The 26,588-nt window shown below is 47.6% G+C and overlaps 1 protein-coding gene across 1 annotated transcript in view; it reads right to left on the reverse strand.

The window, feature by feature from the left end:
• PDGFRA (platelet derived growth factor receptor alpha) overlaps nucleotides 1-15,240 on the reverse strand; it is a 32,834-nt gene extending 17,594 nt beyond the window's left edge. Inside the window, exons 1-8 of the mRNA XM_084286461.1 lie at nucleotides 15,147-15,240; nucleotides 7,928-7,988; nucleotides 6,399-6,713; nucleotides 3,448-3,711; nucleotides 2,545-2,675; nucleotides 948-1,119; nucleotides 655-844; nucleotides 12-127 (exon numbers count right to left, since the gene is read on the reverse strand). Coding sequence (XP_084142587.1) covers nucleotides 12-127; nucleotides 655-844; nucleotides 948-1,119; nucleotides 2,545-2,675; nucleotides 3,448-3,711; nucleotides 6,399-6,713; nucleotides 7,928-7,976 — 1,237 coding nt within the window. The 5' untranslated portion in view covers nucleotides 7,977-7,988; nucleotides 15,147-15,240. The remainder of the gene's footprint in view (nucleotides 1-11; nucleotides 128-654; nucleotides 845-947; nucleotides 1,120-2,544; nucleotides 2,676-3,447; nucleotides 3,712-6,398; nucleotides 6,714-7,927; nucleotides 7,989-15,146) is intronic.
• Nucleotides 15,241-26,588: the final 11,348 nt, after the last annotated feature.

A 26,588-nucleotide genomic window follows, 5' to 3' on the forward strand; every position in this document is an offset into this window, starting at 1 on the left:
GGACTCCTTACCTTGTATTAGCAGTGAGAAGGTGTATCTTTTAATCTCATCTTCATTTTCAGCAACCAGAGTATAATATCCACTATCTTCTTCCTTGGCCCGGATCAATTTTAGTATACTTTGAAACCTGCAGAAATGGGAGGTGTGGTTTGTAATTTTCTGTTTGTATTTTGTTTGTATTTTTAAAGGAGGCATAAAAAAAAATCTGCTTCTATGCAACATGTAATCTCGGTATGTGGAGATTATAATGTGCTGACATTTGGCATGTCTAGCATGCCTTTGCACTAAAATCATTTTTCAAACAACAAATATCTACCAAAATACAACTGAGTAACATGTGGACATTATTATATTCTGCATGGCTCTGACAAAGACTCTGATATTATTGGAAGTAGCTAGAGATTACTGGAGTGAAGATTTCCTGGAGGGACTGAAGAGGGCTAGTGCCCAGAAACCAAGGTTTGTATGTTTTGGAGATATTAATGTTATCGAGGGAACAAAAAAAGGCAGACTAGGCATCACCCTTTAGAGTAGATAATAAAGGCTTTTTAAACATTACTTTAGAAGAAGCAACAAACTGAAGTAGATAGAGCAGGAGTAGTTCTCAAGTTTCTAGGGGAGATGGCAAAGTAAGATTCATGAGAGTATTTTTACCTTGTTTCCTGGACTCTGCTTGAACTAGTAACAATTTCAGTAAGGTTTTCAATCAGAGTCACATTATCCTTCAACCAGTACATTTTTGGAGCTGGGTACGCCTGTACATCTACGACAAAATTTTTGACTTCATGTAGATTGACAGCTTCCAAAGGGCTGAACTGAGGCTCTAGATGAATGAACCCTTTGTCTGCAAATGAAAAAGCCATGCGTGAACAATGCTGTGCAGCATTTTTCAAGAGTAGTGTTTTTGAACACATTAATAATTTTTGGACACTGAAATCAGACTATACCATGAACTGTAATGACTACTTTCTTATTTTCCTTAACCTCCTTGGTTGCATGCCGAGCAGTACATTCATAATCCCCTGTGTCTTTCACTGATGCCTCAGGAATGGTCAAGGTGTAAACCAGCTTCTGCGATGGGACTTTGATATCATCAAGTTTTATCACACCTTTTTCTTTCTGTAGTTTGGAGAAGGAAAAAAAAACCTTACTTAAGTAACTAAGCTGAAAGTAGACCATTGAGGATTTATGATGCCACTGAAATGAGAGTAACCATCTAAACCCTGTATGGCAGAAGACTTGTTTATTCAGTTAAGGATATATTTTCAAGCCACAGGCACAAAAGATGTGTCTATAAAAATACATCCTTCTGGGGGCAGTCACAGAAGGGTGAGGAGATTTAGAGCTCATATTTTGTTCACTTGAAACAAAATGCCATTCAAAACTTGGGTAAGCAGTCTGAAAGTGCATTTCACTGCTTATACTACCTTCTCCTCAGACAGAAAACCTCTGGGGTTTTATTTTGAATTTTCTTTGTTTAGTTCCCATGAAGTATAGGGTGAATTTTTATCCCCTCCACCAAAGAAAAAGTAACCGGTTACTACATGATTTGTTCTGTGTGCTCTAAAACAAGAATAATTTATCAGCAAGGAGAAGACTCTTGCAAAAGTAAGGATGGTGAGAATGGTCAACCATGTTATAAGAAGCTGGAATAAAAAATACGTTGGAGATAGTTTGGAAAGATGGCATATAGCAGGGGCTTTAATGCATAAAATGGAAAATAGAACAAAATCTCAAATCATTTTTTCTCTTGGGGTCTTAATTTACTTAAATAAAAGCTGCAATATGGGGTCACAATTGGGCAGTCATTTAACTACTCCATGCCCTCAGTTACCAGGCATTTTAGATGGGATATTCTGAAATTCTGTTTTGTCAGGATGCTAACCTATTTTCACTGATTTTATTTTATTTTTTTTATTTTTTTTTTTACTGCAGAAGGATGTTATGCAGGTTTGAAAAGTTCTGAGGTTCTCTGAAAGTTTTAAGGTTTTCTTACAACTTTTTTTTTTTTCTTATATGTTCTTTTTTTTTTTGCTTTGATGTTCTCATTAGTGAATAATTATACTGACTGCAAGAGTCACTTTAATTTACACCTGCACATCTAGGAACAACTAAGACTCTGAACCTCATTCTCCATCATCCTTTATTATACCCAAGAAGCCAGGGTTTGAGAGCCATCTTTGAGGTTCATACCCTCAGCAGTAGCACTATGCGCAGATGTCCAACACATTCCTAGATCTTTCTATTTCTACTGCATTTCTTTTTTTGAACTGGCACAAGACCTGAGAGGCAGCATTCCTCCCTCAGTGCATGGACTCCCAGTCACACCTCACCTTCCTCTCATGCTTTGCATACTTACTAACAACAAAGTCTAACTTTTGGTACTGACTTTCTTTTGTGATACCTTAGAAGTAAAAGAAATTACTTTGTTTTCTCTCCTCAGCTGTCCTCATTCAGAGAAGAGATGAATATTTCACAACCCCACCTTCTTCCCCAACAAATAACTACAAACATGCAGACTGAGAAAAAGAGAGAGAGATTTACCACTTTCCCAGGATAATTCCACTGTAAATTAACCACCTCGTTGTCAAAGACCACACAAGTTACTACGATGGTCTCGCCTGTTTTGTAGACAGTTTTAAGAGCTTCAATTTCAACTGGCAGCTGTGAAGTAGCTAAAGAGAGAGAGAGAGAGAGAGAGAAAGAGTACAGATTTAGTTTAAAACTGTATGCGATTTTCACATTGTGTAATTTCAGGGGGAGATTTCTATTTCATTTCCTCTGTTGAGGAATTACCTGGAAAATTCAGTGAAAGTATTGCTGATTTATACTGATGTAAACATTATGTATTTAAAGGATGAAGTGTGCAGGCATTGAGTTTAATCAATTCAATTAAGAAAAGATCCAACCATAAAATTTCAATTAACAGTTCCTAACTCAAATGCCCCTATGAGATATTTTACTCACTGCACTTAGGATAAAAGTAATCAGTGCTAATCAGTGGCTGTCTTTGAAAATCCACTAGTGGTCAGTACAACTTTGTTCTCAAAATATTTGAATTGTGTTGTTTTTTCCAACTAACCAAAGTTCTATCATTTGAGTCCACTGGGGAACACCAGACTTTTAAGTTCTGTTTCAACAAACAGGATGAAAACAAATGGATTACAAAAGACTTTTGCAACCATTTGAGAGAGGAGGTAAAGTTAAGGGCATTTTATTCTCATCAAAATTGTATACAAGATAGTTTGCTAGGCAAATTAGCAACTAAGTGACTAGTAATATTGCCACAGGATCAAGGAGCTCATCATTGGGGTAATATCTGTAATATCGTGGGGTATAACCCCATGATGCTGGTGCTAATATGACTCTACAGTGTGAGAAAAGAACTGGGCTGCACATTACTGCTTTTTTTTTATTATTATTATTATTATGAAAATAAATAAATACCTCTTAAAATATAGATGAGGAACACATCAGACTTGAACTCCACACCTTTAACCGTTGTTTTGCATGTGTATGATCCCGCAGGGAAGTTTCCTATGAAACCTCGTTTGTTGTCATAGGCAGCATAGACAGCCTTGTCTAAACTGTTAATTAAAGTCACTTGAGCATTTGGGTCACTTGTCCGACATGGGATAGTGGTGGAATCACCTTCTTCTACTAGGATGAACTGGTCTTCTGGTATGGAAGGAACAAAAGGCACGTCTGCGTCTGTAAAAAACAAGAGGTACATTTACACTACCTTGTTTGTTGGATGTCCATATGCAAGAATTGGATATCAATGACCACCTACAGGTCTTAACTGAAATCAGTACAGTTCATGACTCCGCTTGTTCAGAGACTGCAGGTGAGGCATGCTAACAGTATCTCAGTTTTGCTTTCTGGTGTGTCATGTAGTGAGACTTTTGACCTAAGCACAAAAGAGGAAAGGTCTCGGGCTCCTTCCTGAAAATTCAGGATGCAGAATTGGAAATGCAAAGGACTCCAAGAGAAAAAAAGCTAATTATTATTCTTCCCATTAGACCTGGTTCTGATATATTCCTACAGTTAGGGCAAAAGGCTATTAAGTGACACAAAGCATGAAAAATAACTAATGGGTATGAGAACATTTATGCAGTTTCTGGGGATTAAATTAAAGATGACTTCTCTTTCTCTGTCATAAACAACTCTATCAAAACATATATACAGTGATGAATCTGGACTTACACATCTAATTTTTAGGAAAAAAGATTTTGTGCTCAAGTGTAACTTTCACTGCAATAAAAAGAACTGTAATAAAAATAAAGTAAAATTAATGTATCAACAATATTTTATTGGAACAAATCACTCATCTTTTTCAGTTGGATTTTTTCTTTCTGTAATAGTAGCTGCCCCATAACCAATACACAAAGAAAAGAAAAAAAAAAAAAAAAAAAAAAAGAAAGAAAAAAAACCCACTCAATAGCAAAAAGTAGAAATCAATTTTGGTGTTGCTTATGGCTAACACCATTAAAGCCACATTTCATCAAAAATACTTCAGGATACTTATCTTTATGCATATCTAACTTGTCCAACATTGCAGTTATGAGACATAGTTAATTATGGTCATAGCATGTGGTTTCCAGACTATGGTATTTGACCATAAAAAAGCAAACAAACACCTGGTAGTTTTAGTTCTTCAAAGTCAACAAAATGCTTGCCAACTTTCCTATCCAGCCAATCCAAAGTCTGAGTTCAAAACATAATTGCATAACATATCAAACATAAAAAGCAAAGCCCTTAAATTATCTACACTTGGCCATTCAGAATAAACAAATAATCTCTGCTAGCCTGAAGCTTCTGTGCAAAGCTTTATAATGAAATTTAATAAATAGCAATACAAATCCCTCCAACAATAGAATTTATGCTGCACTGGCAGGCTCTTTGTAGCAATAGTCCAAACACAGCCCTCTATCCCAAACACACTGCCAACTCCATGTATTCATTTTCTCAATGTAATTTAAAACAGAAATGGGATTCACCTAGTTTGGTTTTCTCTGTGCTTTTAGTGAAACTGGGATATTGCATGAAGTCTCAGAGTAACCCTCCTTGGCCAAAGTTGGTTGCTGCCACCCATTGCCCTCCTAATTCACTGCAGGAAAAACAATTGTAGAGACAAAATTTATAGTGGAAACAGAAACATTCTCTATAATTTGGAGAAAAGGATATGTTTCTGCATTTATGACATCCTAATGTTCACTGAGTGGAAAAAATTACAGGGTGTCTCTGCTTTGCAAATGTGGTAGGCTGAAATCTAGAGGCATTTCAAAATCAAAACAAAATGCCCGCTTCTTGAAGAAATCTTCTGTCTTTTGCCCTTCTATCCTTTTACTGACTGAGTTACAAGCACACTTAACAGCAAGAAAATCTTTTGGTGATTTGGCTAAAGCTGGTTGGAAATTGAGATACTTGTGCCAAACCCCGCAGCCTCTGCTGAAACCTCTTAGTGCTTCAGGAATGAATACAAATGCATTAAGTTTGTTGTGGGAAATGTAGAGAAAGTCTTGGAAGAATCGCTGCACTTGAATCACACATCATGAACTGCAAAGAATTAATAACACTGTAAAATAGCCTTTAAAAAAGCCTCATTAGTCCTTCCTGCCCTTTTCCCCTTCCACAATCCTCCTTGCAGTTTCAGACATCATCTCCTTCACAATTTATTTTAGTTTTGCAGGACGATTTACAATCCCTTCTTTTCTCCTTCATTTCCTGCTCAGACTATTTACTGCAAATGTCATGGCTTGGTCTTCTCTGGCCCTGCTGTTCTGCCGCTTATCCTCTGAACACCAAGGAAACATCCAGACAGCACTTTGCCAACGCAGCCAGCTGTGGCTCAGTCTGTGGTGCCTATTTCAGCCACAGAAAAATAAATAAATAAATACCTTGATGGATAACATGGGAATCCTTTAAAGGAATTGTCAGCCAGAACAAGGGGGTGGGAGGGCAAAGCTGGTGATAGGAACTTCTGAAGAGAAGGGATATCATTTCTTCTGTGTCCAGCAGATTTTCCACCACTATAGAGAAAGGTGGCACGAGGACTGGGAAGGCTGTGTTTACTTTGAAAATTATAGGGCACTGCAAGAAATGCTGTGTAGAAACACCATATTTTTAATCTTGCCTCAGACTGGTCAGCAGTAGCATTTCTTGTTTCATCCTCCCTTGTAACAACTCCTTGTAACAGGACAACTCTGCTGCTTCCTGGGCCCTCTGCATATGTGAGCTTTTCCCCATTCTCTTTAAATCAGGTTAAAAACAAGACCTGGCCTTCCCCACCTGGCGACTGCTTTAGTGTCAGATGTGGCACTGGTTTGGGCAACACATGTCCCAAAATACAGTCACCTCGGAAAGTGGGTCAGTCACCCTGTGGCACCCCCACTTACCAGGCACATAGATGTAGATGTTCCTCCCCTCCACTTCCCCATCCTCCACTTGCGTGTGGTTGTAATAGCAAACATACAGGCCCGTGTGAGCGGCTGAGGCATTTCCTACTTCCAGCACTGTCACGAAGAGGCCACTGTTGTTCTCTTCATGTCTGATGTCTATCCTGTGGCTTCCCTCGGTCACTGGGTACTGCCAGCTCACTTCGCTGTCTCCGGAGCATTTGAGTGTGAAATTGGAATTGAGCTGTACAACCATTTCATTTCTGTTGGGAACAATAGTCGGCAGAGGAAGCTGGCAAAATGTTAGGAGCGGGCCTGGAAAAAGACACAAATAAAGAGCACATGAACACACAGCCCCTCCTCAGCACAGGGATGGAAGAGGGTGCAGAGTGGATCCAGAGCAGGCATCTTTATGGCCATTTCAGACGTGCTGACATCCCAGGAAATTTACCCTTGTTAAAAGCCAGAGCTGTTCCCTGTGGTGGGCAAATGGCTTCCCTTTGAAATGCTAAGCAGAGGAGTGTTTGCTCGCTGAGCCCTGTTTGACAACTCCAGAGGTGAAAGACAGAGGTGAAGTTAGGGATGGCTCCCAATCCACACCTCAGCTTCGCAGCCCCAAGTCCCAGCCCCAGTCCCTGACTCCCAGTTCGTGGGTACCCTACAAGCTGCGCTGCAGGTCCTTGCAACAATGGTCAGGAAATCAGCAGGCCCATCAATTTGCAAGGAAGCCCACCGCTGAAAGTTGGAAACCACTTCCCAAGGCCAACACCTGCACTTTACATCTGGCTTCTATTTCGGCAAAGGGCCGGGGAAGGGGCCTACATCCAAAATTTGTGCATTGGGTCTACCTCTGGCCAAAATGTACAGAAAGTTTATAGCCAAATAAAACTGTAATTCACTGAACTAGATGTTGTAGATGGCACCACTTTTCAGATGCAATCTACATTTATGGGGTCAGATTTGCAAGCCTAGGTAATTTGTAGGTGGGCTGGTGCAGGTCCAAGTCCCAGAAGGAAAATGAGAGGGCCCACACCCTAAGCTCCTGAAGAAGAAAATGGGGAATTCACCAGGAAAACAGTGTGAAAGTGGGCCCTGCACGACAAAACAGCAGTAGGAGCCCAGGCTTTCTTTGAAACCAGTTTCTCACGTCTGCACGTGTTATCTCAACCCGCAGGGCCCTTTCTATATTTGGCAGCCCTGTGGCAAACCCTGCCCTCCCCTCCCAGCGCCATTCGCTCTGCAGATGTGGGCAGCCCGGCGAGTGTGGTTATGTGGTGGGAAGGGGGAGGATGCTGGAGCCCACACAGGCAGCCCGGCTTGCTCCATGCTGCTGGAGGTGCTCCAGCGTGTCAAGGGTGGGACAGCTGTAGGTAGACCTTGTCTTGGCATACCAAAGGGGAGGACAGAAAAAATAGAGGCTGGAGGCAGCAGGCCAACCGTTTGTTATTGTGGACACAACGAAAGGAAACTTAAATACAGGTTTGTGAAGGAGCAGGGATGGGGAGGCTTAGAGGACTGAGGAATATTACCTGTGAGGAAACATCCCAGGATCAGGAATGTCCTTGGGGAAGTGCCCATCGCTACCAACAACTGAAACAGAAAGAGGGCAACACGGAGCCAGTTAATAAGCTGACAACAGATACAAGAGCTCACAGGACCACTGTCCAACAGTGCCCTTTGCTTGTACCCTCCCGAGGGCAGGAGTACCCCCAGGACCCCATCTCACACCCTCATCCTGGTGAGACACCCGCCCACACCACCCACATGGCACGTGGAGCCGCAGGCAGACCACCAGCACGGGGAACACAGCCAAAGGTCCACAACCTCTTCTCCTCGCTAAGTTCTGGCCCACCCAGCTTTTGAATTTTGGAAGTTACGCAGAGCACAAAGCTGGCACTTGCAGCAAAGAGCCTGCAAACAGCCCTGGTGCCCACTGCAGCACCCAAGACTGAGCCCATGCTCCTACTTGGATGCTGCATTGAATTCAGTGGGGATGCAATGGCTATATGCAGTAAATTCTGACCTTTTAGTGGCTTGCAGCTTTTTTGGGGGGGGAGGAGGGGGGGAGAAACAGCATATTTAAAAGCTACTTCTATTATACATCACACAATTGTGAGTGATATTTTTGTTTTGCCATTGTACGTATGTATATATATAGCTTACTGAGCACAATACAATACAATAGTGTTTATTGCTTATTTAGCAAGAATTCCCTTGATCAAGAGACATGCTATTTAAAACATATGCTGAAATTTTCTAGTGGAATAAATACATGACAGACTGTAGGCCAGCCATGCCATTCACTGAGAGCCTCTTCTCGCCAATAGTGTGAAAATCACAAGCTATTTGTGATAATTTCAGCTTTCAAACAAATAATCAGAAGGCATCAGTTGTGAAGAGGCAACAATGGCGATAAACAACTCTGAATCTTTATGCTATCTAATCACATTTCTGCTTAAACCCCTCAAGCAGCCTGCTAGGTAATTTCCAAAAGAGGAGCTCCTACAACCTCTGCTCCCATTGAGATCAATGGACATTTTTTGTTGACTTTAATAGCAACTGGATTTGGCCCAGAGCCAACATAGACTAAAAAAGGACCATACAGAAGAACCCATAATCTGAAACACAGGCTAAAGAGTAAAATAAAGAATGATGTGCCAAAACAGAGACTAGTTTTTCAAAGGTTCTGGAGAATTTCTATTCACCCTCTGCTCCTGATTCTGAGATAGGAAAGCACGTAGGTGCATCCAGTTATGAAGACTATGCCGATGCCATATGGGAGCTAAATGATTACAACATGCCATGGGGTGCTTCTGAACCCGTCCCTCTTTCCTCCTGCGACGTGTGGAACAGACGGTGCTCTTTTGCAAAGCAAAAAGTATTTGATACTCCAATCAAACAAAAGGTCTCAGAAGCAGGATTAGAAGACTTACAAACTACCAGCCCCAAAACTTGTACAAACAACCTCGGAAATTCAGCTGACAACTTTCCAGCAGAGACAAACCATTTTGCCTGATTCTTCAATTAGCAATAATTGCCACGTGTTTATGTATCTGTCTCCTGTTGATAACAGACTCTCAGACATCAAAGAAGTCCATTTGTTTCAGCCTCCTTATTCATTTTTATCACATTTATATCCTGCAATATTTTTTCTGATAAAGTGACCCACACTGTATATCTTTAAAGAATTTCCATCATCTGAATCCTAAGCTCCCAAGATCCACAAGACAATGTTACCCCACTGCCCACCAAATTTCCTTCAGCCTTTTCCATTTGAAAATAGGGTCTCTACCCCAACTGTGTTGTTTTCCAGACTATTCAATGCAAGTGATGCAACACAGAAAGAGAAAACACAAAGCTAATATCTTTTACACACCAGACTGCAGAAGCTCTGCTGAAGCGAACTTACACTGCTGCAAAACTGTGTGAGGACTGAAGCCTGGTGAATAAACTGATGTAAATAGAGGTGATGACATTTCCAAAGTGGTATTTGGAATTTGTTGCCTTAGTTGGGCTGCCATAGCAATCAGTAAGAACTGAGTGCCTCAGTCTACCCTTGCAGTTTAAAAAATCACAAGGATTTTCTAAATCTGCATTTCCCAACTGGCTACTCTTTCAGACTCCATAGCTTTGATCTTTCCTCAATGACCTGTTAATCTCAGCAAGACCCAGAGCAACATTTACGCACTGTGAAAAACAGAATAATGTACTAAGGACTCATCATCATTCATACTCAAAATCTGTTTGAACTGGATTTAATTACATCATGCATCTGACTTTGGCATGCTGGAGTCAAGGTTTAACACAGAATTTAACACCTCTGTTCTGGGCAAAAGATAGTTTACTGATTCCCAAAACACCAAGCGTTTGCTGTTTATTTACCATCACTTTTTTTTTTTTTTTTTTTTTTAATACACTTATTTTGCTTTTTAACCTTCTTTGTGGCAGAGGAGCACTCTTTGTCCTAAAACACCCACATCTCAGCCCTGAATAAATACAGCAGGTTCAGTTTCTAGCATCACTACATTAAACCGAAAATTGGTGTAACCTTTGTGAAGCCAGTAGATTTATGCAAGTATTGGTAGCACACATACAACGTAAGTTGGAGCCAACCTTAATTCCTTGCATACCTTGAACAGTGCTAGTTAAAATAGAAACATGGGAGTGCATAGTGAAAGCTAAATGATGCCACAGGGTTGTTGCCAAACTCTCTGCAGTGGAGGTTGATTGCCCAGGGTAAAACAATCATCACATCTGCTCTAATCACTGGGTTTTGAAAGGAACTGACTGAAAATTTGGTATCTCTGTTGTGTGCTTTAATGATAAAAAAATCGGGAAAAGAACATCAGAAGAACTTTTATCAGCAAGGAGCCAATCTTCCACTCACTCACTGCCAAGCGCTGGCTTCCAACCAAGAGGGGTTTCATTGACTGCAGAGCAGAAGAGACAAAGTAAAATCAATATCCAAAAAGCCGATGGAAATGTGTGTTTAGAAGATATTCCTAGGCGATTGCATGACCTAGACAGAAAGCATGGTGGTGGGATAAAAAGAGCCATCCGTATATGTTTTTCATACTGCTGTAAATCAAACAAAGAACTCTTTCAAGATAGAAAACCGTCCCATCTACCAGCAGCCTGGAGACTGACAAACTCGTTTCCTGCCAGCTAAGTAGTCACTGCACTTCATGTTCTTGGCCACAGGATGGCAATGTTGATCCACAGCAATAAGCCAGCTCTCTTGTCCAGCAGAAGGAAAGGCTGGTCTCCAGCGCGGCAGCTGGAAACTAAGCTAGGTCTTCTAAATCAACTTAAAATTAAATTTCTTATGTCTTAACTTCATGCGAATTTTCTGGGTTTTCTTCTTTGGAGAAAAAAGAAAAAAAAAGTAAAAAAGTCCCTATTGCTCTGTATTTATATAAATTATATGATAGTAGGTGGATTGCAAATCTTGGCACGTAATGATGTGATTATCCTTGTTATGAGAGGGCTGGATAATTTCAGTGGAGGTTTTGTCTGAGTGGCAATCCGTCCTTCTGGGAAAACTGATCTTTTCCAGCAAGAGCAAAGGCTAGCCCAAGAGCAGAGAACAACTTTTCTTCATTGTGGTACATGTCACCGGTTGAATACAAAGGTTCGGTCAGGACCTCCTGAAACATTTCTTGGTTTGCAGTTCCCAAGTTACAAACTTAGTTCTCCACAAAAGCAAAGCAAACAGGAGAGCGTCTGATGGTTTCGCTGGGGAAAGGCATAAGTGACACAAGAAAATTTCTTCTTTGAAAAGTCCAGCATAAATGTTCTCCTAAAGAGTGGTTTGTTCCATGTCCCTTTGAGAGTGTTTGCATCTAGCATAGCCTGTGCATCTCTTCTGGGCTGTGCAGGAATAACTACACAGCAAGCTGAGTCTGTCTGGGGCTCCTGCAGCGGCTTCAGGCTCTGCAGGACACCTAGTGATGGCTGCCACAAGTCCGCCTTCCAGTCAGCTCCAATTCTTCAGCCTAAACCATCAGGACAAACCATAGGACTAGGAAACAGAGGTAGAGGGCAATTTACAAAGTCTAAATTTACTTAAACGACTTTCTGGTCTATCCCAGCAGATAGACAACACAACGGATACTTCCAAGGGTACATCTCACTTAGGTTCTCAGGATCAGGTCAGGAACTTCAGAGAACACCTCAAATCCCAACTTAGGTGCTCAGAAGTGGTGGATGGAAAAAAAACACTCCATTTCTGTTGACCGCAGGAGTTAGGAAGCTCAGCCATTGCAATCTGTTCCCTTGGGTGTCTACGTGAAGCTTTATTGACTTGAAAGAGATGAGTCAAGCAGGAGAGCAAGGCAAGAGGGAGAGAAAGGATCACTTGCTTACTTGCTTCCTTCTTTCAAATTATCAGCAATTCTTGCCAGCACCAAAAAAAAAATGACCTTTCAGAAATCATTCTAGTTTTTAAAACGAGTGAAGCAAACATGTTCTAACAGAATTTTCAGCGTTCACAGGCAAGAGTAACACCACTGCAGCCATCATGATGTAAGGATACAAGCAAGGCGAAGTTTCTATAGGGTTATCCATTTCACCCCTTTTCAGACCAATTGCTGCTGTTGGAAATAACCAACAGTAGGTCGGTTACAAAAATAAATAAATAAATAAAGGTTTGTGCAAGTCTTTTCTCTCTATATGAATTGGACTCAAATCCTAGCTTGATACTGCAGTACTGCAGAGAGGTATTTTATTAAAATATTTATTACTTCCTGCTTTCTTGAAACCTAATACCTATGTATTTGTCTCCCAGCCACATGAAGATCCCCCATACATCAAGGAGCAAATAAAAGCAGAGATGCCCATCGCAGTCCTGCTGGCACACCTTCTGCCGTCCCCGCCTGGGGAGGAGTACCAGAACAAGGGGGCTCATTTCTAGGCAGCAGGAGACTGCCTGCAGGCTGGGAGAGCTGCTTTGCTTGCAGACTCCTGTGTCCCAGTGCTTTGTGCGGTCTCATTTTTCTTCAAACTTTTTTTTCCCCCCAAGCTTTGAGGTTGGCTAAACTGCTGCTTAGCTGAGGGCTTCACAATGCTCTTTGTTAAGTGGAAACTGAAAATGAAGAGCCTTGCTGCGAGATCTTCCTCTATCTCATCTAGAAGTAAAAGGCAGATATCCACAGCTCAGAGTTTGAGCCGCTGATGGCGGAGGGACCTTTGACGCCTCTCTCCTTGCTTTGATCCTGTCTCTGGCCCCGTCCGGGAACACTGAGTTAATGCAGCCTAGCTGGGCCCCCGGCCCTGGGAGATGCTGAGGGCAGCACCCCCGGCATCCCCCTGCTGGCTGCCCCCGCCTCACCTCTCCCCCGGGCAGCAAAAACCAGCGGGGGAGCATTAGGGAAAGGAGGCACAGCGGCGACCCCGTCGGGGATGCAGTGGGGACCCCATAACCAGACGGGACATGGGTGGGGATGGAGGGGGAGAAGAGGGGCACGTTGCCACTCTCCAGCCCCCATCCTCGGGGTTTTCCTCCCTGCTGCAGTGTGCCCAAGTGGGTGGCCCCGAGGGAGAAGGAAGAGGGGCGACCCCGAAGCCCCATCCAGCTCGGTTTATGTCTGTTAGAGCCGCTGCGGATCAGAGGCTGCCCGGGACACCGAGCAAACCTAGCAGAGACGGCAGCTCCCAGCCACTCCGCTGTTTGTCTAGGAAACAATAGAAAAGCCTTTGCCAAGCTGGAGCATTTTTTTTTAAACGCGAGGTAACCAGAAAAAAAAAAAAAAAAAAAAAAAAAAAAAAAAAGCGGGATGGGAGGGGATGGGGCAAAGCAAAGCCGTGTTTCTCTCCAGGGCTGCTCCCCGACGTGAGCTCCGGGCTTCTCCTCCTGCCCGCTCCACCGGGAGAGGCACGGAGCGCTCTGTGCCCCCCGAGGGGGCGGCCACCCGCGGGGGGACAGGAGCTGTGCCCCGTCCGGGGCTGTGACAGCGACGTGCCCGTAGCCCTGGGGACGGCTCCGTCTGTCCCAAATACCCTGGGCGTGTGGTTTCGGGTCCCGGAGGCTCGCCGGGAAGCCGGAGCGTTTGCGAGATGCCGAACTGCCGTCGAGGGGCGCTGGGTTCTTGCCCCCGGCGAGGGAGGGGGCCGGGGCAGCGGCCCCCGCAGCCCGTCGGGACGCCCCCGGGGGCGGCAGCTGCTGCCTCGCTGGATCCGCCGCTGCTCGCACAGAAAAAAGCTGTCCAAGTCCTGTTCTCTGGAACGGCTCCTGGGCCGCTGGGTCCCCGTCCAAAAATGTTGAGCAATGCCGCAGCCAGCCAAAAAGCCATTTCCTACTTGCTCCTAGGACTTTTCCAGGGGACTCCAGCCTGGCAGAGGCTGGCGAGTTTGCAGCCTCCGCTCTTGACCAAATCCAAACGGTGGCCGCGAAGACTTCAGCCCCCCTCCGGGGGGCGAGGCGGCGGGCTCCAGCCGTCCGGCGGGGCGGGCGGCGCTCCCGGTGCAAGAAGGGGGCTGTAAGCTGGAGAGGCTCCAGGTACCAGTCCTGCCCGAGTTCAGCATCTTCTCTTTCCGCTGAGACGTGGAAATAAAGCAAAAGAGCGGGGGGGCAGGGGGGGCGCGCAGGGATGGAGATGGGGTCGCCCGCGCAAAGCGGGGGTCGTGCGTGTCCCGCCTGGGCTCCCGGGGGGGTGTTAAGGTGGGGAAGGGGACCTGAAAAAGGGAAGGTGGCGAAAAACAAAGGGTGGGGGAAGGGAGCGGAGAGCGGCGGGGTGAAAGAAGCGAGGGCAGAAGGTGGGGATGCGAGAAGAGGGGGAGCCGCCGGGTGCTACCCTGCCCTGCTTCCCATCCTCGCTGCGCGTCCCCCCCGCGCCCACCGGGCGGGCACCGGCGCTGCCATCGGAGCCCCGGCGGGGCAGGAATGCGGCACGGTGGCCCCCGCGGTCCCAATGTGTTTGTCATTAGCGCTGCCCGAGCTGCTCCCCGCCGCCGCCGCCGCCGCCGCGCCCCGACGGCCCGCGGAGAGCCCGGTCCCAGCTCTCCGCCGCCCCCGGGGGCCGCCAGCCCCCGGCACCCTCGCGGGAAGCCGCCCCCGGAGCGGCTCAGCCGAGGAAAAAAAAAAAAAAAAAAAAAAAAAGGAAAGAAAAAGAAAAGAAATACCAACAAATGGATAAAGGGAGGGAAAAATTTAAAAAAAAAATGGGAAAAGAAAAAAAAATGAGAAAAATGGGAAAAAGAAACGGGGGAAAAGGAAGGAAAAAAATGGGGAAAGTGCCCCTCACCTCTTACCTTCTCCTCTCCAATCCGCAGCTATAGTCCCGCAGATCGTAAAATATCCAAAATATGTCCACGTCTTTTGTGACTTTCCCCGCTCAGCCGCGCTCCTTCCCTCCCGCTCGCCCTCCCTCCAGACCCGACTGCAGCGGGCTCACAACCCGCGCCCCGTAATTGATTCAATGTTATAGTCCATCCTTCCAAAACTAATCATTTGCTTTAAGTAAATAGCTGTCAGGAAATGAAGCCCCCCTCCGGCCCCTTCGCAATAAGAGCCGCCCTGGCTCGCCCGGCGCCCCCAGCCCCGCGGCCGGAGGCGGGCGCAGGAGGGAGGCTCTTACGGAGGCAGGGGGGCCAGTCTCAGCCTCCAGATTTCAGCAGCCTCGCAGGGGAGGGGGAGGCTGGCCATATGGCAGGGGGGGAGGAAAAGGGGGGAATCGGAGAGTTTTGCACTGCGGGGGCAAGGAAAAAAAATATAAAGGGGAAAAAAAAACAAAAAACTTTGGTGAAAAGTCAGAGGGCTCCCAATTTCGTGAATGAGCCTCCTCCCTCAGCCCCACCAGGACGGTGGGTCACGGTGTGGGGTTACGGACGGGGAGATGGAGCTGGAAACGAATTGGCGGCTTCCTCGTGTCCTTTGTGCGCTCCTGAGCGCGGGCACGGGGCGCAGAGCAGCACGGAGGGCTGCGAGGCAGCCAGAAGCAGGAGGCACCGGGCGAGAGGGGCAGAGCCGCACCGCTCGGGTTTATGAATGAAAGCCACAACGAAAGGCAGCCGTCGCCGGGAGCCGGCCGCCCCAAACCCTGCTGCTGTGCCGGGACCGGGGAAGCTTTTCTCATCCTCTGTGCCCTCGGCCCGGCCCGTCTGAGCTCGCCCGGAGCCCCGACGGCTTTAGCCGGGGACCTCCGCCTCGCCGTGGCGCCCAGCGGTGGCCGGGGAGGTGGCGGGGGCTGCCCCCGTCGCCTCGCTGCGGGGTCCCGGAGCCGAGCCCGGCGAGCGGGGCGATGCTGCGGCCGCGGGAGAGGGGGCAGTGCAGCCCCAGGAACCGAGCGGGGACGGAGGCCCCTGCCTCCCGGGAGGGCTCCGGACTCGGAGCCGAGCCCCCGGGCTTCTCCCCGCTTCCTCCCTTCCCGCTCTGGCCCGCCTCCCTCTTTTTTTTTTTTTTCGTCTTTATTATTATTTTTTTCCGTTTAGCGCCAAACAAAAGTTTTGTCCTCAAAGTCAAGCGGCAGGATGCGGTGGTTTTTCTCTCTCCCCAAACCAAGGAGAGCTAAGCCTCCGGAGCGAAGATGCCCCGAAGGGAGTGGGGGCAGGCAGGAGAAGAACAGCGTGCTCAGGCTGAGGGCCCTGTGGCGAGGCTCGCAGGGTCCCCAGCCTTTTTGCACGCTCTCCACTAGTGCATCCTCAGCTCGGGTGAGTGCACAACCCCGCTATTGCTTCCACATGTTCCTGCAGGAAACCAGTGGAGTCAGATCCCTGGTCGGAATGCTAACAGGATACCGTAATGCTTGTGAATAAACAACAGGCTGCGAGTGAGTCAAAAGCACAATGAGGAAAAAAATAATAATAATAAAAAAAATGAGTACACCCGGGTGTTCTCCACCTGGGGGGCGAGCACAGGCAGCAGCCCGGCCCCCCGAGGTTGTGCAGGACGAGCCCCGACGGGACGGGAGGGCTCCGGGCAGGGTTCAGCTCCGCGAAGATGTGCGGGAGCCGAAAATGCGTGAGCTTGAGGCCGTGCGGGGCTCGGGCTGGCACCCAGGAGCCTGCTTTGACGGGTTTAAGGATGGAGGTGATGCCTGGCGAGGGACCGCCAGCATCAGCCGTGGCGCCCGCTCAAGGAAAAGAGCAAAAGGAAGGGGAGAAGGCGCTCTCTGTTTGCAATTACCTGCCTCATTTGAATAATGCCTTCGTCGTGATCATTATCGAGCATTCGTTAACGGCTTCCACGTGGGATCTCACAAAAACGAGCACAGAATAAAACCAAATCGCGGAGTCGGGACGGGCAAAAAGCTGCGGGCGGGGACCCCGGCGGCTCCTGCGGGGCCGGGCCGGGGGCAGCGGGGCCGCTTTCCCCGACGTGGCTCCCCCTTCCCCGCCCCGACGGCAGGGGACGAGGGGCCCCCTGCCCGCGGGAGGAGCCCGGGAGCCTTCTCGGGGCCGGTCCCCCCCTCCCGGTGCCGGCGGTGCCTGGGGGGTGTTTGAAATAACCCCTCCGGGACGGCTCCCGAGCGCTGCCCCCGCCCCGTGTGGCGCAGGGGGGTCCCGTCCAGGGGCTTGGGGTTAGCGAGAGGACAGGCTGGGGGTGGGGGGATTTACACCACGGCAGCCCCCTCCCCTCCCAGCCCCTCTCCCCTCCCCCGGAGTGCTGCAGCATAAGGCATCCTGCATGTTTATGTGGCAACAGATGGAAGCCGCACGTCTTAAACAACCCGGGCTGGAGCCTCTGCCGCCTGTTTACTCTCCCAATCTGCAGCCCCCCAACGCCCCCCAACACCCCCGGGGGGGCGGTCGCGGTCCCGGCTCCTTCCCCGGTTCTGCAGCGCCCGCAGGCTCCGGGCGGCGGGCACCGACGGGGCGGCTCGCTCCGGCCCCAGGAGCTTGCGGGGGGGGCTGGGAGCTGAGATTTTGGGCTGGGAGGGAAGGCAGGGATGGGGCTGAGAGCCGTCAGCCACGTTTTAGGGATGCCCGGTGCCGGCTGAGCTCTCCCGTAGGCATAGCGCCGCTCAGGAGGACCGCGACACCCCTGGATGCACACCTCTCCGCTCATTAGTATTTTTCTATTTTTCTAAAATTTTAATTTATTTTTCTAAATATACATTCAATGCACAGCTCTCGGGCCCGGCCGTTTCCCGAGCAAAACACCGGCCTAAGCCACGACCATCGAGAAGGGCAGCTCCGGCCAGGAGCAGAGCCCCGACAAACCCCGAGAGAGGGAGAAAACCGAGCGGCCTCTCCTTGCTTATGTCTGTAAATCTGTGCCCCGTCTGTCGCGGAGGGAGGAGAACACAGCAGCGGGACAGACGGGGACAGACGGGGGGCACAGCCGGGCTCCGCCGAGCCCAGCCCCGCCGAGGGAGATGCTCGGCCCTTGCAGACGTGTCGCGTTTACAGCCATGGCGGGGATTTTTTGATTTTTCCCTTTTTCCACAACTCCCTCGTTCTGTTTGTCCAACATCGGCTGTCCCCGAGTAGCAGGGATCCCGTGTCGGTGGGCAAGCAGGGAGCCAGACAAAAGAAATAAACCTCTGCTCCCCGCCACCAGCCTCCCCTCCCCTCCCTTTATTTTCATTCACCCCGGGGTGGCTTAAGGCAGTGCCCCGTGCCCGTCGGGTTCCCTCTAAGGCCTCTGCTGCTTCGACGTCGAATTGTTTTGCTTTCACCGTCACATTTGGCTTTTGACGTTCAAAGATGGCAGAACAAGCGTGGCAGCCTTATTCTTTGCGGTGGATCAAAAAAAAAAGAAAAAGAAAAAAAAAAAAAGCTTTGTTTTCCCTGCTTTTTTTTTTTTTTTCTTTTTTTTTTTTCTTTTTTGGGAGGGATTGGGGCAGCACAACCAGGCTGCTCCGGTCCTAACCCGGTTTAAGGGCGGGGTAATGGGCCGGGAGCGGAGGCAGCGGGCGGGACGCTAGAGGGCACCGCAGCCCGCGGGAGGAGCTGCCGGGCAGCGCCAGCCACCGGGGGCACACGTCTCCCCCCCTGCACCGGAGGAGCGCTCCTTACACAGATTCCCCCCCCAAAAAAATAATAGTTAGCAGCCGCCCTCCCCGTTAGCCCACAGGAGAGGGCAGCGCTGGGTGCGCGCCTGTGTCTTGCAGCCGGGGGGGGGGATGGTTTTCTTTCCTAAATATAACCCGCGAGCCCTAGGAGGAGTTCAGTGGGGCACGGCACGCCCCGCAGACGCTTGGTTTCGCTGTTCGCAGTTAAAGAATCGGCTGGGTTTTGGCGATGGGGAAGCGAGGATCCGAGCACTGCATCCCTGCGGGTCCAGCAGCAGCCCCGCGGCGAGCAGAGCTGCGAGAGCAGGTCCTCCCTGCCACAGACGTGGGGTTTTTCCCCCAGAAAATCAAAGGACCTCCTCCTCCTCCAGCCCAGGTTTGATTTCGATCCGTAACTCCTTAGGCCATTATCTTTGCCTTTGTTCTTTCAAACCGCAGCAATTAATGGATTACAGCAGGACACAGACACAGCCAAGCCAGGCGGCTCTGTTTCTCTGTCTAGTTACTGTTGGTGCCAGCTTTACCCCTTCGGGCTGGTGCCCTGAGATCTGCACAGGACAGCTGGCTGGTCCCTGGGCCGCCCAGGACACAGAGGTCACCCTCACCCGTGGTGTGGTAAGCACAGCCAGCCCAGGTCCATGCCAATGTCAGTCCCCACATATGCACGGGCTGACCATGTCCACAACACATCACTGCCATGAGCAAGGAAGAGCCAAGGGAGGCTGAGCATCGTGAGGTGCCCAACTCTGGAGGGACCCCACAGGTCTGTCCAGTGACTTGAACCACCCATGTTGCAGACACAGGTTGTCATATTTCTGCTTCATCCTGTGATAGGTTTTCCTCTGGTGCTTAATGTTTTGACAACACATCCCTTTGGAACAATATGCTGTAGAATAACTGAAGCTAAGGACAAGGTTTTGGAGATATAATTGACTTTACAAAAGGATCCATCTCTTCCCTGGATGTTTTTTGCTCTGAAATACCATGACAAACAAAGCACTCTCCCTCTGTTTTCGTAGCACGTAGAGATCCTGAGCAGGGGTCTCACTCATCCCGCGATTCAACTCGTGTCATCAGTTGCTTTCTTTAGTCGGGAGATAGGAGGAACCGACACACTGAACAGCCAGGGGAAATTGTTCTTCTCTTTTCTGTCGCTTCTATAAATGACTAATTGGGCTTTTCCTTTTGTCTGAGGTCAACAGGTTTTAGCCTGTACCTCATCTCATTCTCCAGGGAGTACTTGCTGCTTCAGTTACATGTTTATTTGCCTGTCCATTGTCGAGAGTCCTTTAGGGTACTCAGTTATTTGCACTTCACTTGAGTGGGGTGGCCGCAGAGGGAGAAACGAGAAAGTGAAATGAGAGGAAAATACAGGCACAGGTCAGTTCCCGGCAGCTGTGGACAAGAAATGACGGCTCAGGCTCGGCTCAGACCGGGGAGATCCAGCATGACTCAAGAACAGGGCTCATGGAGTGGGTTTGGGTCCTTGGACCGCTGGCTGTTGTACTCAGACAGCCCTGGTCTTAACCTAAATTATCTTACAAAAAAAGGGTCTAATGTGGAAACCGGGACAGATTCTGCATCGTGTAAATCTGGTGTAATTCCAACTTCAAGGGAAATATTCCAGATTGAATCTGGTATAATTAAGATTAAAAATTGGCTCTGGAAGTCTTTTCTTTGGCAATAAAGTTAGAGAAGTACTGTGAAGAAAAATAATTCAAACCAGAACATTGTTTCAGTGCTCTTTTAAATAACATATGCTATAGGCGCTTTGAAGGCATTTGTTCTCCATGGCAGCAGTATTTTAAAACTTTCACTTTGGCTCCACTAACCGAGTTAACCCCTGAGAACCAAGTGTGTTTAAAATAGGCTACGTACACAGACACCATTTTGCAGAACATTCTCCAAATAACAGTAATTTTAAAATATCTTTTAGAGTGATATGATTGCTGCTGTGGCAGTGGCAAGCTTCCTAGTGAGGATGAAGCCATGCATTCACAAAGCAGGCAATGCAATGAGTCTGTATTTATACCTTACTTGTCATAGTGTTGTTTTTCTCTTCTTTCCTGGTGAAAACTTTGTTATCTGAATGCTAAACTCAACACACCAAGAAGGAGCAATTTCAGAAGGCAGTTGTTTAGTGTCTCTGGGAAGCAAACTCTGAACGGAGTCCCTAAAGGAATGGAGGAAAACTGAAGACCCATAAATTACTCGGCATTTTTCTAGCTCCCATGAATAAGATGACAAGCTCTCCTCTAATAGTCACTGTGTCCAGTGCCATTTCATTTGTGGGGCCTGTGTCCCCTGTAGAAATGATTTCACCATAACTTTATTGCAATTGCTGAGGAGGTGCTGGTGCTTGCTTTGTGTAGCTGGGCAATTTTTCCAGGTCTGGCGTTCAGCCCCAATGAAATCACGAGGTCTGTCATTCCTATAGTGGTCCCAGATTTTCACCACAGGTTAATCAGATCTTTCTTCAGGGTGTGGAAAAAAAAAAAATGAGGGGAAAAATAAGAATCAGCTGTGTCTGTCTTTGATTCCTTGTGGCATATAAATAATATGTCTTTGGAAAACGTGTTTTCCACTTTTTAAGTGGGGTGGGGAAGTAGGAGGGGTTAAATCTTTCAAAAGCACAGGAACACTGAGCCTTGTCACCCCTGTTTTTTTGCCAGAGGACCCCTTGTAGAACCAGCAAACGAGGATCTCACAATAACACTGACTCTTTCTCTGGGCAATTTTTCAAACCACTTGATGAGCAGGTTCATAGGGCTACGGAGCAGAGAGACATGTCCTGCCCCAAACCTGCTGCTGCAAGGAACTGAGCAGCCGTCCTCCCACCACCCTGCATGGGTGCCCCGGAGGGAGGCAGGGAGATGGAAAACAAGCACAGAAGAGACCAGACACAGCCCCGAATGGACCTGCAGATGGGGCCCATCTGAGGTTTCTTTCAGAGAAAGTGAATTGTGGGATAATCCCTCACCTTTCTGGCCCCTACTCCCATCCGTGTTTTGCTTCCTTTGTCTCAAGATAACAGGCTAAGTGCTGAAGGAATAGTGGTAAGGACACAAAAAAAAATGCCTAAATCAGAGCAGTGCTCTTTGCTGGCTCTTTTTGCCAGTTGAGGACACCACAGAAAAGGAGTAGGGTAGGAGCAGGTCACTTCACCCCTATTTTCTACTTTCACGGTCAAAGGGAATAGAAACGTGCTCTCCTCAGTGTCAAGAGAATTCAGAATTTCCTCTCCCTCTCGTTTTGTGATGGGAAAAAACATTTGTGCAGCCAAAGTAAATCCAAATAAATTCTTGCAATTCCTATCCGTCACCGAACTTCTATTTTCTCTTCTTAGTTATTTTTCTCCCAATGTTCTCTACACTACTATAAGAAAAAGGTGTCATTTAAATCCACACCTCTATGAAACCTTGTGGGGATCACCTCATTAAGAAAGCCACAAGCAGAGTCTCAGGAGGTCCAAATGAATCTATGATGCCTGCTACGATTACTCTTTTCCGAAACATAGTAGGGTTTAGTCAACTTGACAATGTGAAGGGTTCGAGGAAATGCTTTCCTCCAGAAACATCAGCAGCTGTACAGCTGGGGGCTGATCAAAACAGCACTCGGAAGTGTCACTGCAGCCTCTGCCGTGAACGGGAAAGTCAGAGGCACGCAGTTCTGCTTACGGGAGGTTAAAATATATAGGTAGTTAGACAGCTTGGGTGGACAGAAGCCATTGTAAATATCTGAGGAGTCGAGTGCCTTTTTTTTTTCTGGGAGACAAATGGTCCCACAGCCCACTTAGCACCTGCCAGTGCCCCTCAGCTGCCCTTTGCCCCGTGGGGCTGCTTGTTCTGACGGCTTCTAAAGCTCTCCCGGCTTCAAATTCCTTCTCCGTATGTTGGCTTTTTTCATTGCTGCCTATCCCAATATTGACTTAGGAAAGAAGGGGAGTTAAAAGTAGCCAGCTCCTGTGCTGCCTACAAGACCTTCTGCCTAGCTTTGCTTTAGGCCCCTGAATCACAAACATTGGCTTAAGCTACCATTAGCATCTGAATGGAGATAAAGGTCGCAGGAGAAGCTAGGGTAGGCAGCTACCGTGTGCAAGCATCACCCCTCAATTATTTTGAGGAGTAGAAGAGAAGCAGGATCACAGCAGAGAATGTTTGCATCCCATTTCAGCAGCAAGGGATTATTTGGAATTAAGGAAGTAACAAATTTGCTTTAAAAAAAAAAAAAAGTTGCATTCCTGAAGGAGACCACTGGAGCCTGAGCGAAGCCTGCTGTTGGTGACGGGTAGCTTCAGCTCCTCGCTTCTCCTTGTCCTTGCCCCTGTGCTGCTGTGCCTGGCCAATGGGAGTAAAGGGAAATGTGGGGCATGCACGGGTGGCACAGGTTTACGAAGGTCAGTAAACTTGGGCTCCATCAGACCACCAGAGAGAGTGGGTTTCCCAGCTGGAAACACTCAAACATGTGGCCCTGCATGGAAAAACACCCTCGCTCCAGCCTCCAGGAATGCATCTCTGCCACGGTTAGTAAAAGTGTCCCAGAATATCTCAGCGTCGCAGCGTTACACAAGAAGACAGCCAGACTCCGCGTTCAGATTCAGGATTAAAAACAACTGCTGGATTCCCATCCAGAAGCAAAAATAAAACAAGTGGAGGCTGAGAGCACAGGCACCGTGGGCTCCCTCAGCTCAGCTCCGCAGCTTCTGTGGCATCTGCTGGAACCACAGCAGAAAGGAGACACGGCAAAAGCCAAACCCAAAGTAGACTGCAGTGACGTGTCCTCCAGGCAGACAAGTTTTTGGATCTCTACAAAGACTAAAACACGCCAGGAATGTTTGTTTTGACCCTGCTTTGATTCTAAGAGCAGGTGGTGGATCCCAAAATATCCTGGTGCTGTGGCTTTCTTTGGCAAGGCGTCAGCACCAAGAGAGATCTGATGTCATCTTGATGTCAGAGCTTGAGTGTGATACATGGATATGTCAACACGATGACCCACCCCCTGGGACGTGGGCCTCTCTCATTTGCAAAGGAGAGCTGAGGACCAGCCCGGCCACGCAGTGAGCCCGCAGAGGTGGCCATGGAGGGAGGACAGTGACAGGCTCAGGGATGTGCTTGTGGCATACCCTGGCAGCAGATGGGCAGTTCCTGAGGAAACACACAAATGGAAGACATGCAGCCATCAAACATACCCTGTAACCAGAGGGGCATCTCCAAAGGCTAGCTCTGGTGGGGAAGACCTGGGCACAGTCTGTGCTCCTGACTCCAGGAATTACATAGGTTCCTGGAACCTGAACAGGACCACAAGAGATGCTGTGTGCTGAGGTTACAAGCAGAACTTGTATGGTCTGAGTGGTAAAGACCACTTGTTTGGTTTTCACGGTGGTGGTGACAGGTCCCCAGACTTATTAAAATGTGTTGTCAGTCCTCAAGTTCTTTGGACAGGTGGGGGGTAGTTTTGCTGACAATTAGAGAAAACACAGTGATCAGGTCCGCGTTAGGTGGAGGATTTTGTCAGGGGCAGAGAAAACTGAGGGTAGAAGGAAGGGTTAAGCCTATGAGGAAAGCATAGGCAGAGGCTTGGGTTCTCTTTCAGGGATTCAAGTTAATTATGCACTCAGTAATTTGCTAAAGCAGCTACAAGGCTACAAAGGTGCAAATTTAGACTACCTGCTGTTGTGTTCATAGTAGGCTAGAAAACCTTCAGCTGGCTGAGAGTTCAGGAGACTGGGTCTGACCAACTAGATGAAATCAATCAGCTAACTATGTAGGGAAAAGAAGACCACATGCTCCAAAAATGCAGTGAATTCACTATGATGTGTAAATGAGGGGCAACTGTTGAAATCTACAGCATTACAGTGTTGTGTTACAGGGACAAGAACTGCACCAAGAAGATTAATGTTTTCCTTGAGGCCACCGTGATCACCAATGATGTTTGTCACATTTGGAAAGTGAAAGAAAACATAAAATCCTTAAGGATAATATTACGTGCAACAAACTGCTATCTGCAGGAGTCTGCTAGATGTCTCTGAGAAAAATCTGTATTCAAAAGGTGGAATTCTAAGGAAAGTTTCTAGTGTTTTCATTTCACTCATTCGATCTACACCACTGAAAGGGCTTTGCTTTGGAAACACAGAAAATAGAGCCAACTTTCCACTTCCAGCATCTCCCATTCAGAAGGAATGTGCAGAAGACCTTGATATGATATGAATTAAAATGATTATGTCTTTGCCAACCCAAAATTCCAGGAAGCGAAGCACACCATCCTCATCTGCCGTTCCAGGCAACATTTGCTTTTACTCTAGCCTAAATACCAGACTGTTTTCTAAATCCCCAGAAGCTGACCGTTTGCTCAGATTCCTCAAGCTCTCCCAGCAGAGCAGCGTGCTCTCCAGGCATTTCAGGCACTCTTGCATGCCATCCAAAATTGTCTCCTGCCCCCCGGGGTTTTAGAGACGCCTTTGGAAGAAAAACAATGGGCTTCCATGGCACGTGGGGCTGGTAGGACACACTGCCTGCACAGAAGCCCCTTGGTGGTACCTCCTGATAGTGCCAGGAGAGCATTTGCTCTTTGCACCTATGCTAGTTTGCAAACCTGTAGGGGAGTGGGTTTCATAAAGGAGATTCAGAGCTTCATGAAACCTTTCCATAGGATAACTGTGCTGTTATTGCTTCTTTGATTTCTCTCTGGCATCTTCCATTACACTACTTTCTATGCATAGGCAGTGGGTATCTTATCCCCCAGCCCATGTCCTTCCAAAGAGATGTAGAAATCCTCTGGCCTTGAGTAGATGTTTCCTGTGCAGATTTGGGTGCTTGGCCACCTCTGTGACACCATGGATGCCTCACCTTCAAATCTTACTTCTTGGTCCAGGGAATCTGTAGGGAAGATGATAGGCATTGGAAGGACTGAAGCAAAGCGATAGGGTTTGTAGAAAATGAGAAAAAGCATGTCTCATCTGACTCCCATAGTAACCATGCAACATGAGCATCCCAGGAGGATCTTCTTTTCCTCAAAACCCCAGGAAATCTCTGTGTAGAGGCAGGACAATCTCTCAGCACACACTCCTACTATGCTTCACCTGGCCAGGGAGTCAGGAAGGGGAAGGGTGACAAGGTTCTGGGGTTAGCCCCAGGGGTATGAAGCTCTGTCACAGATAAAGCAACAGATTTGATGAAATGACCCATTTGGGGATTTCCTCTTTCCCAGCCCTCAGCCCTGGTGGGTATTGCCTAGCCAGTCCCTGGCTCTGCAGAGGAACTGGGCTGATGTTTTCCGAGTGTGGAACGCATCATGCCAGCAACATCTGACGCTCTTCAAAGAGATTACAGACTACATCTGGCGGAGGCGCTGGATTTGCTGCTGTCATGTAGAGGAAGGATGCAGATAGAGAGGCTCATGCAGTAGCCAGAAAACTATTAAAATGTACAGATTTTGATCCAGGGGACAATAAGGTCAATCAAAACCTTAAATTTGTTGGGATTCCTATGCCTGCTGTATGCTGGTAAATCACCACTTGGCCTGCTTCCCCCTCCTGTCACCAAAATCTGCTGACTTTGGTGTCCCAGAAGTGCAGGGCTGTAGCAGAGCAAACAGCAAAGCATGACAAAGGGTGTGGGGTTCCTACTAGTTTCTACTGAATTAAGATTAAAAAAAAAAATACAGAAAGCTGCAGCATTAAGTACTTTACTAGGTATTTTCTGAAGTTTCTGAGGGATTTATGTACTGAATAACCAATGAT

Source organism: Netta rufina (assembly GCF_964035555.1).
Source record: "Netta rufina genome assembly, chromosome: 4".
Lineage (NCBI taxonomy): Eukaryota > Metazoa > Chordata > Aves > Anseriformes > Anatidae > Netta > Netta rufina.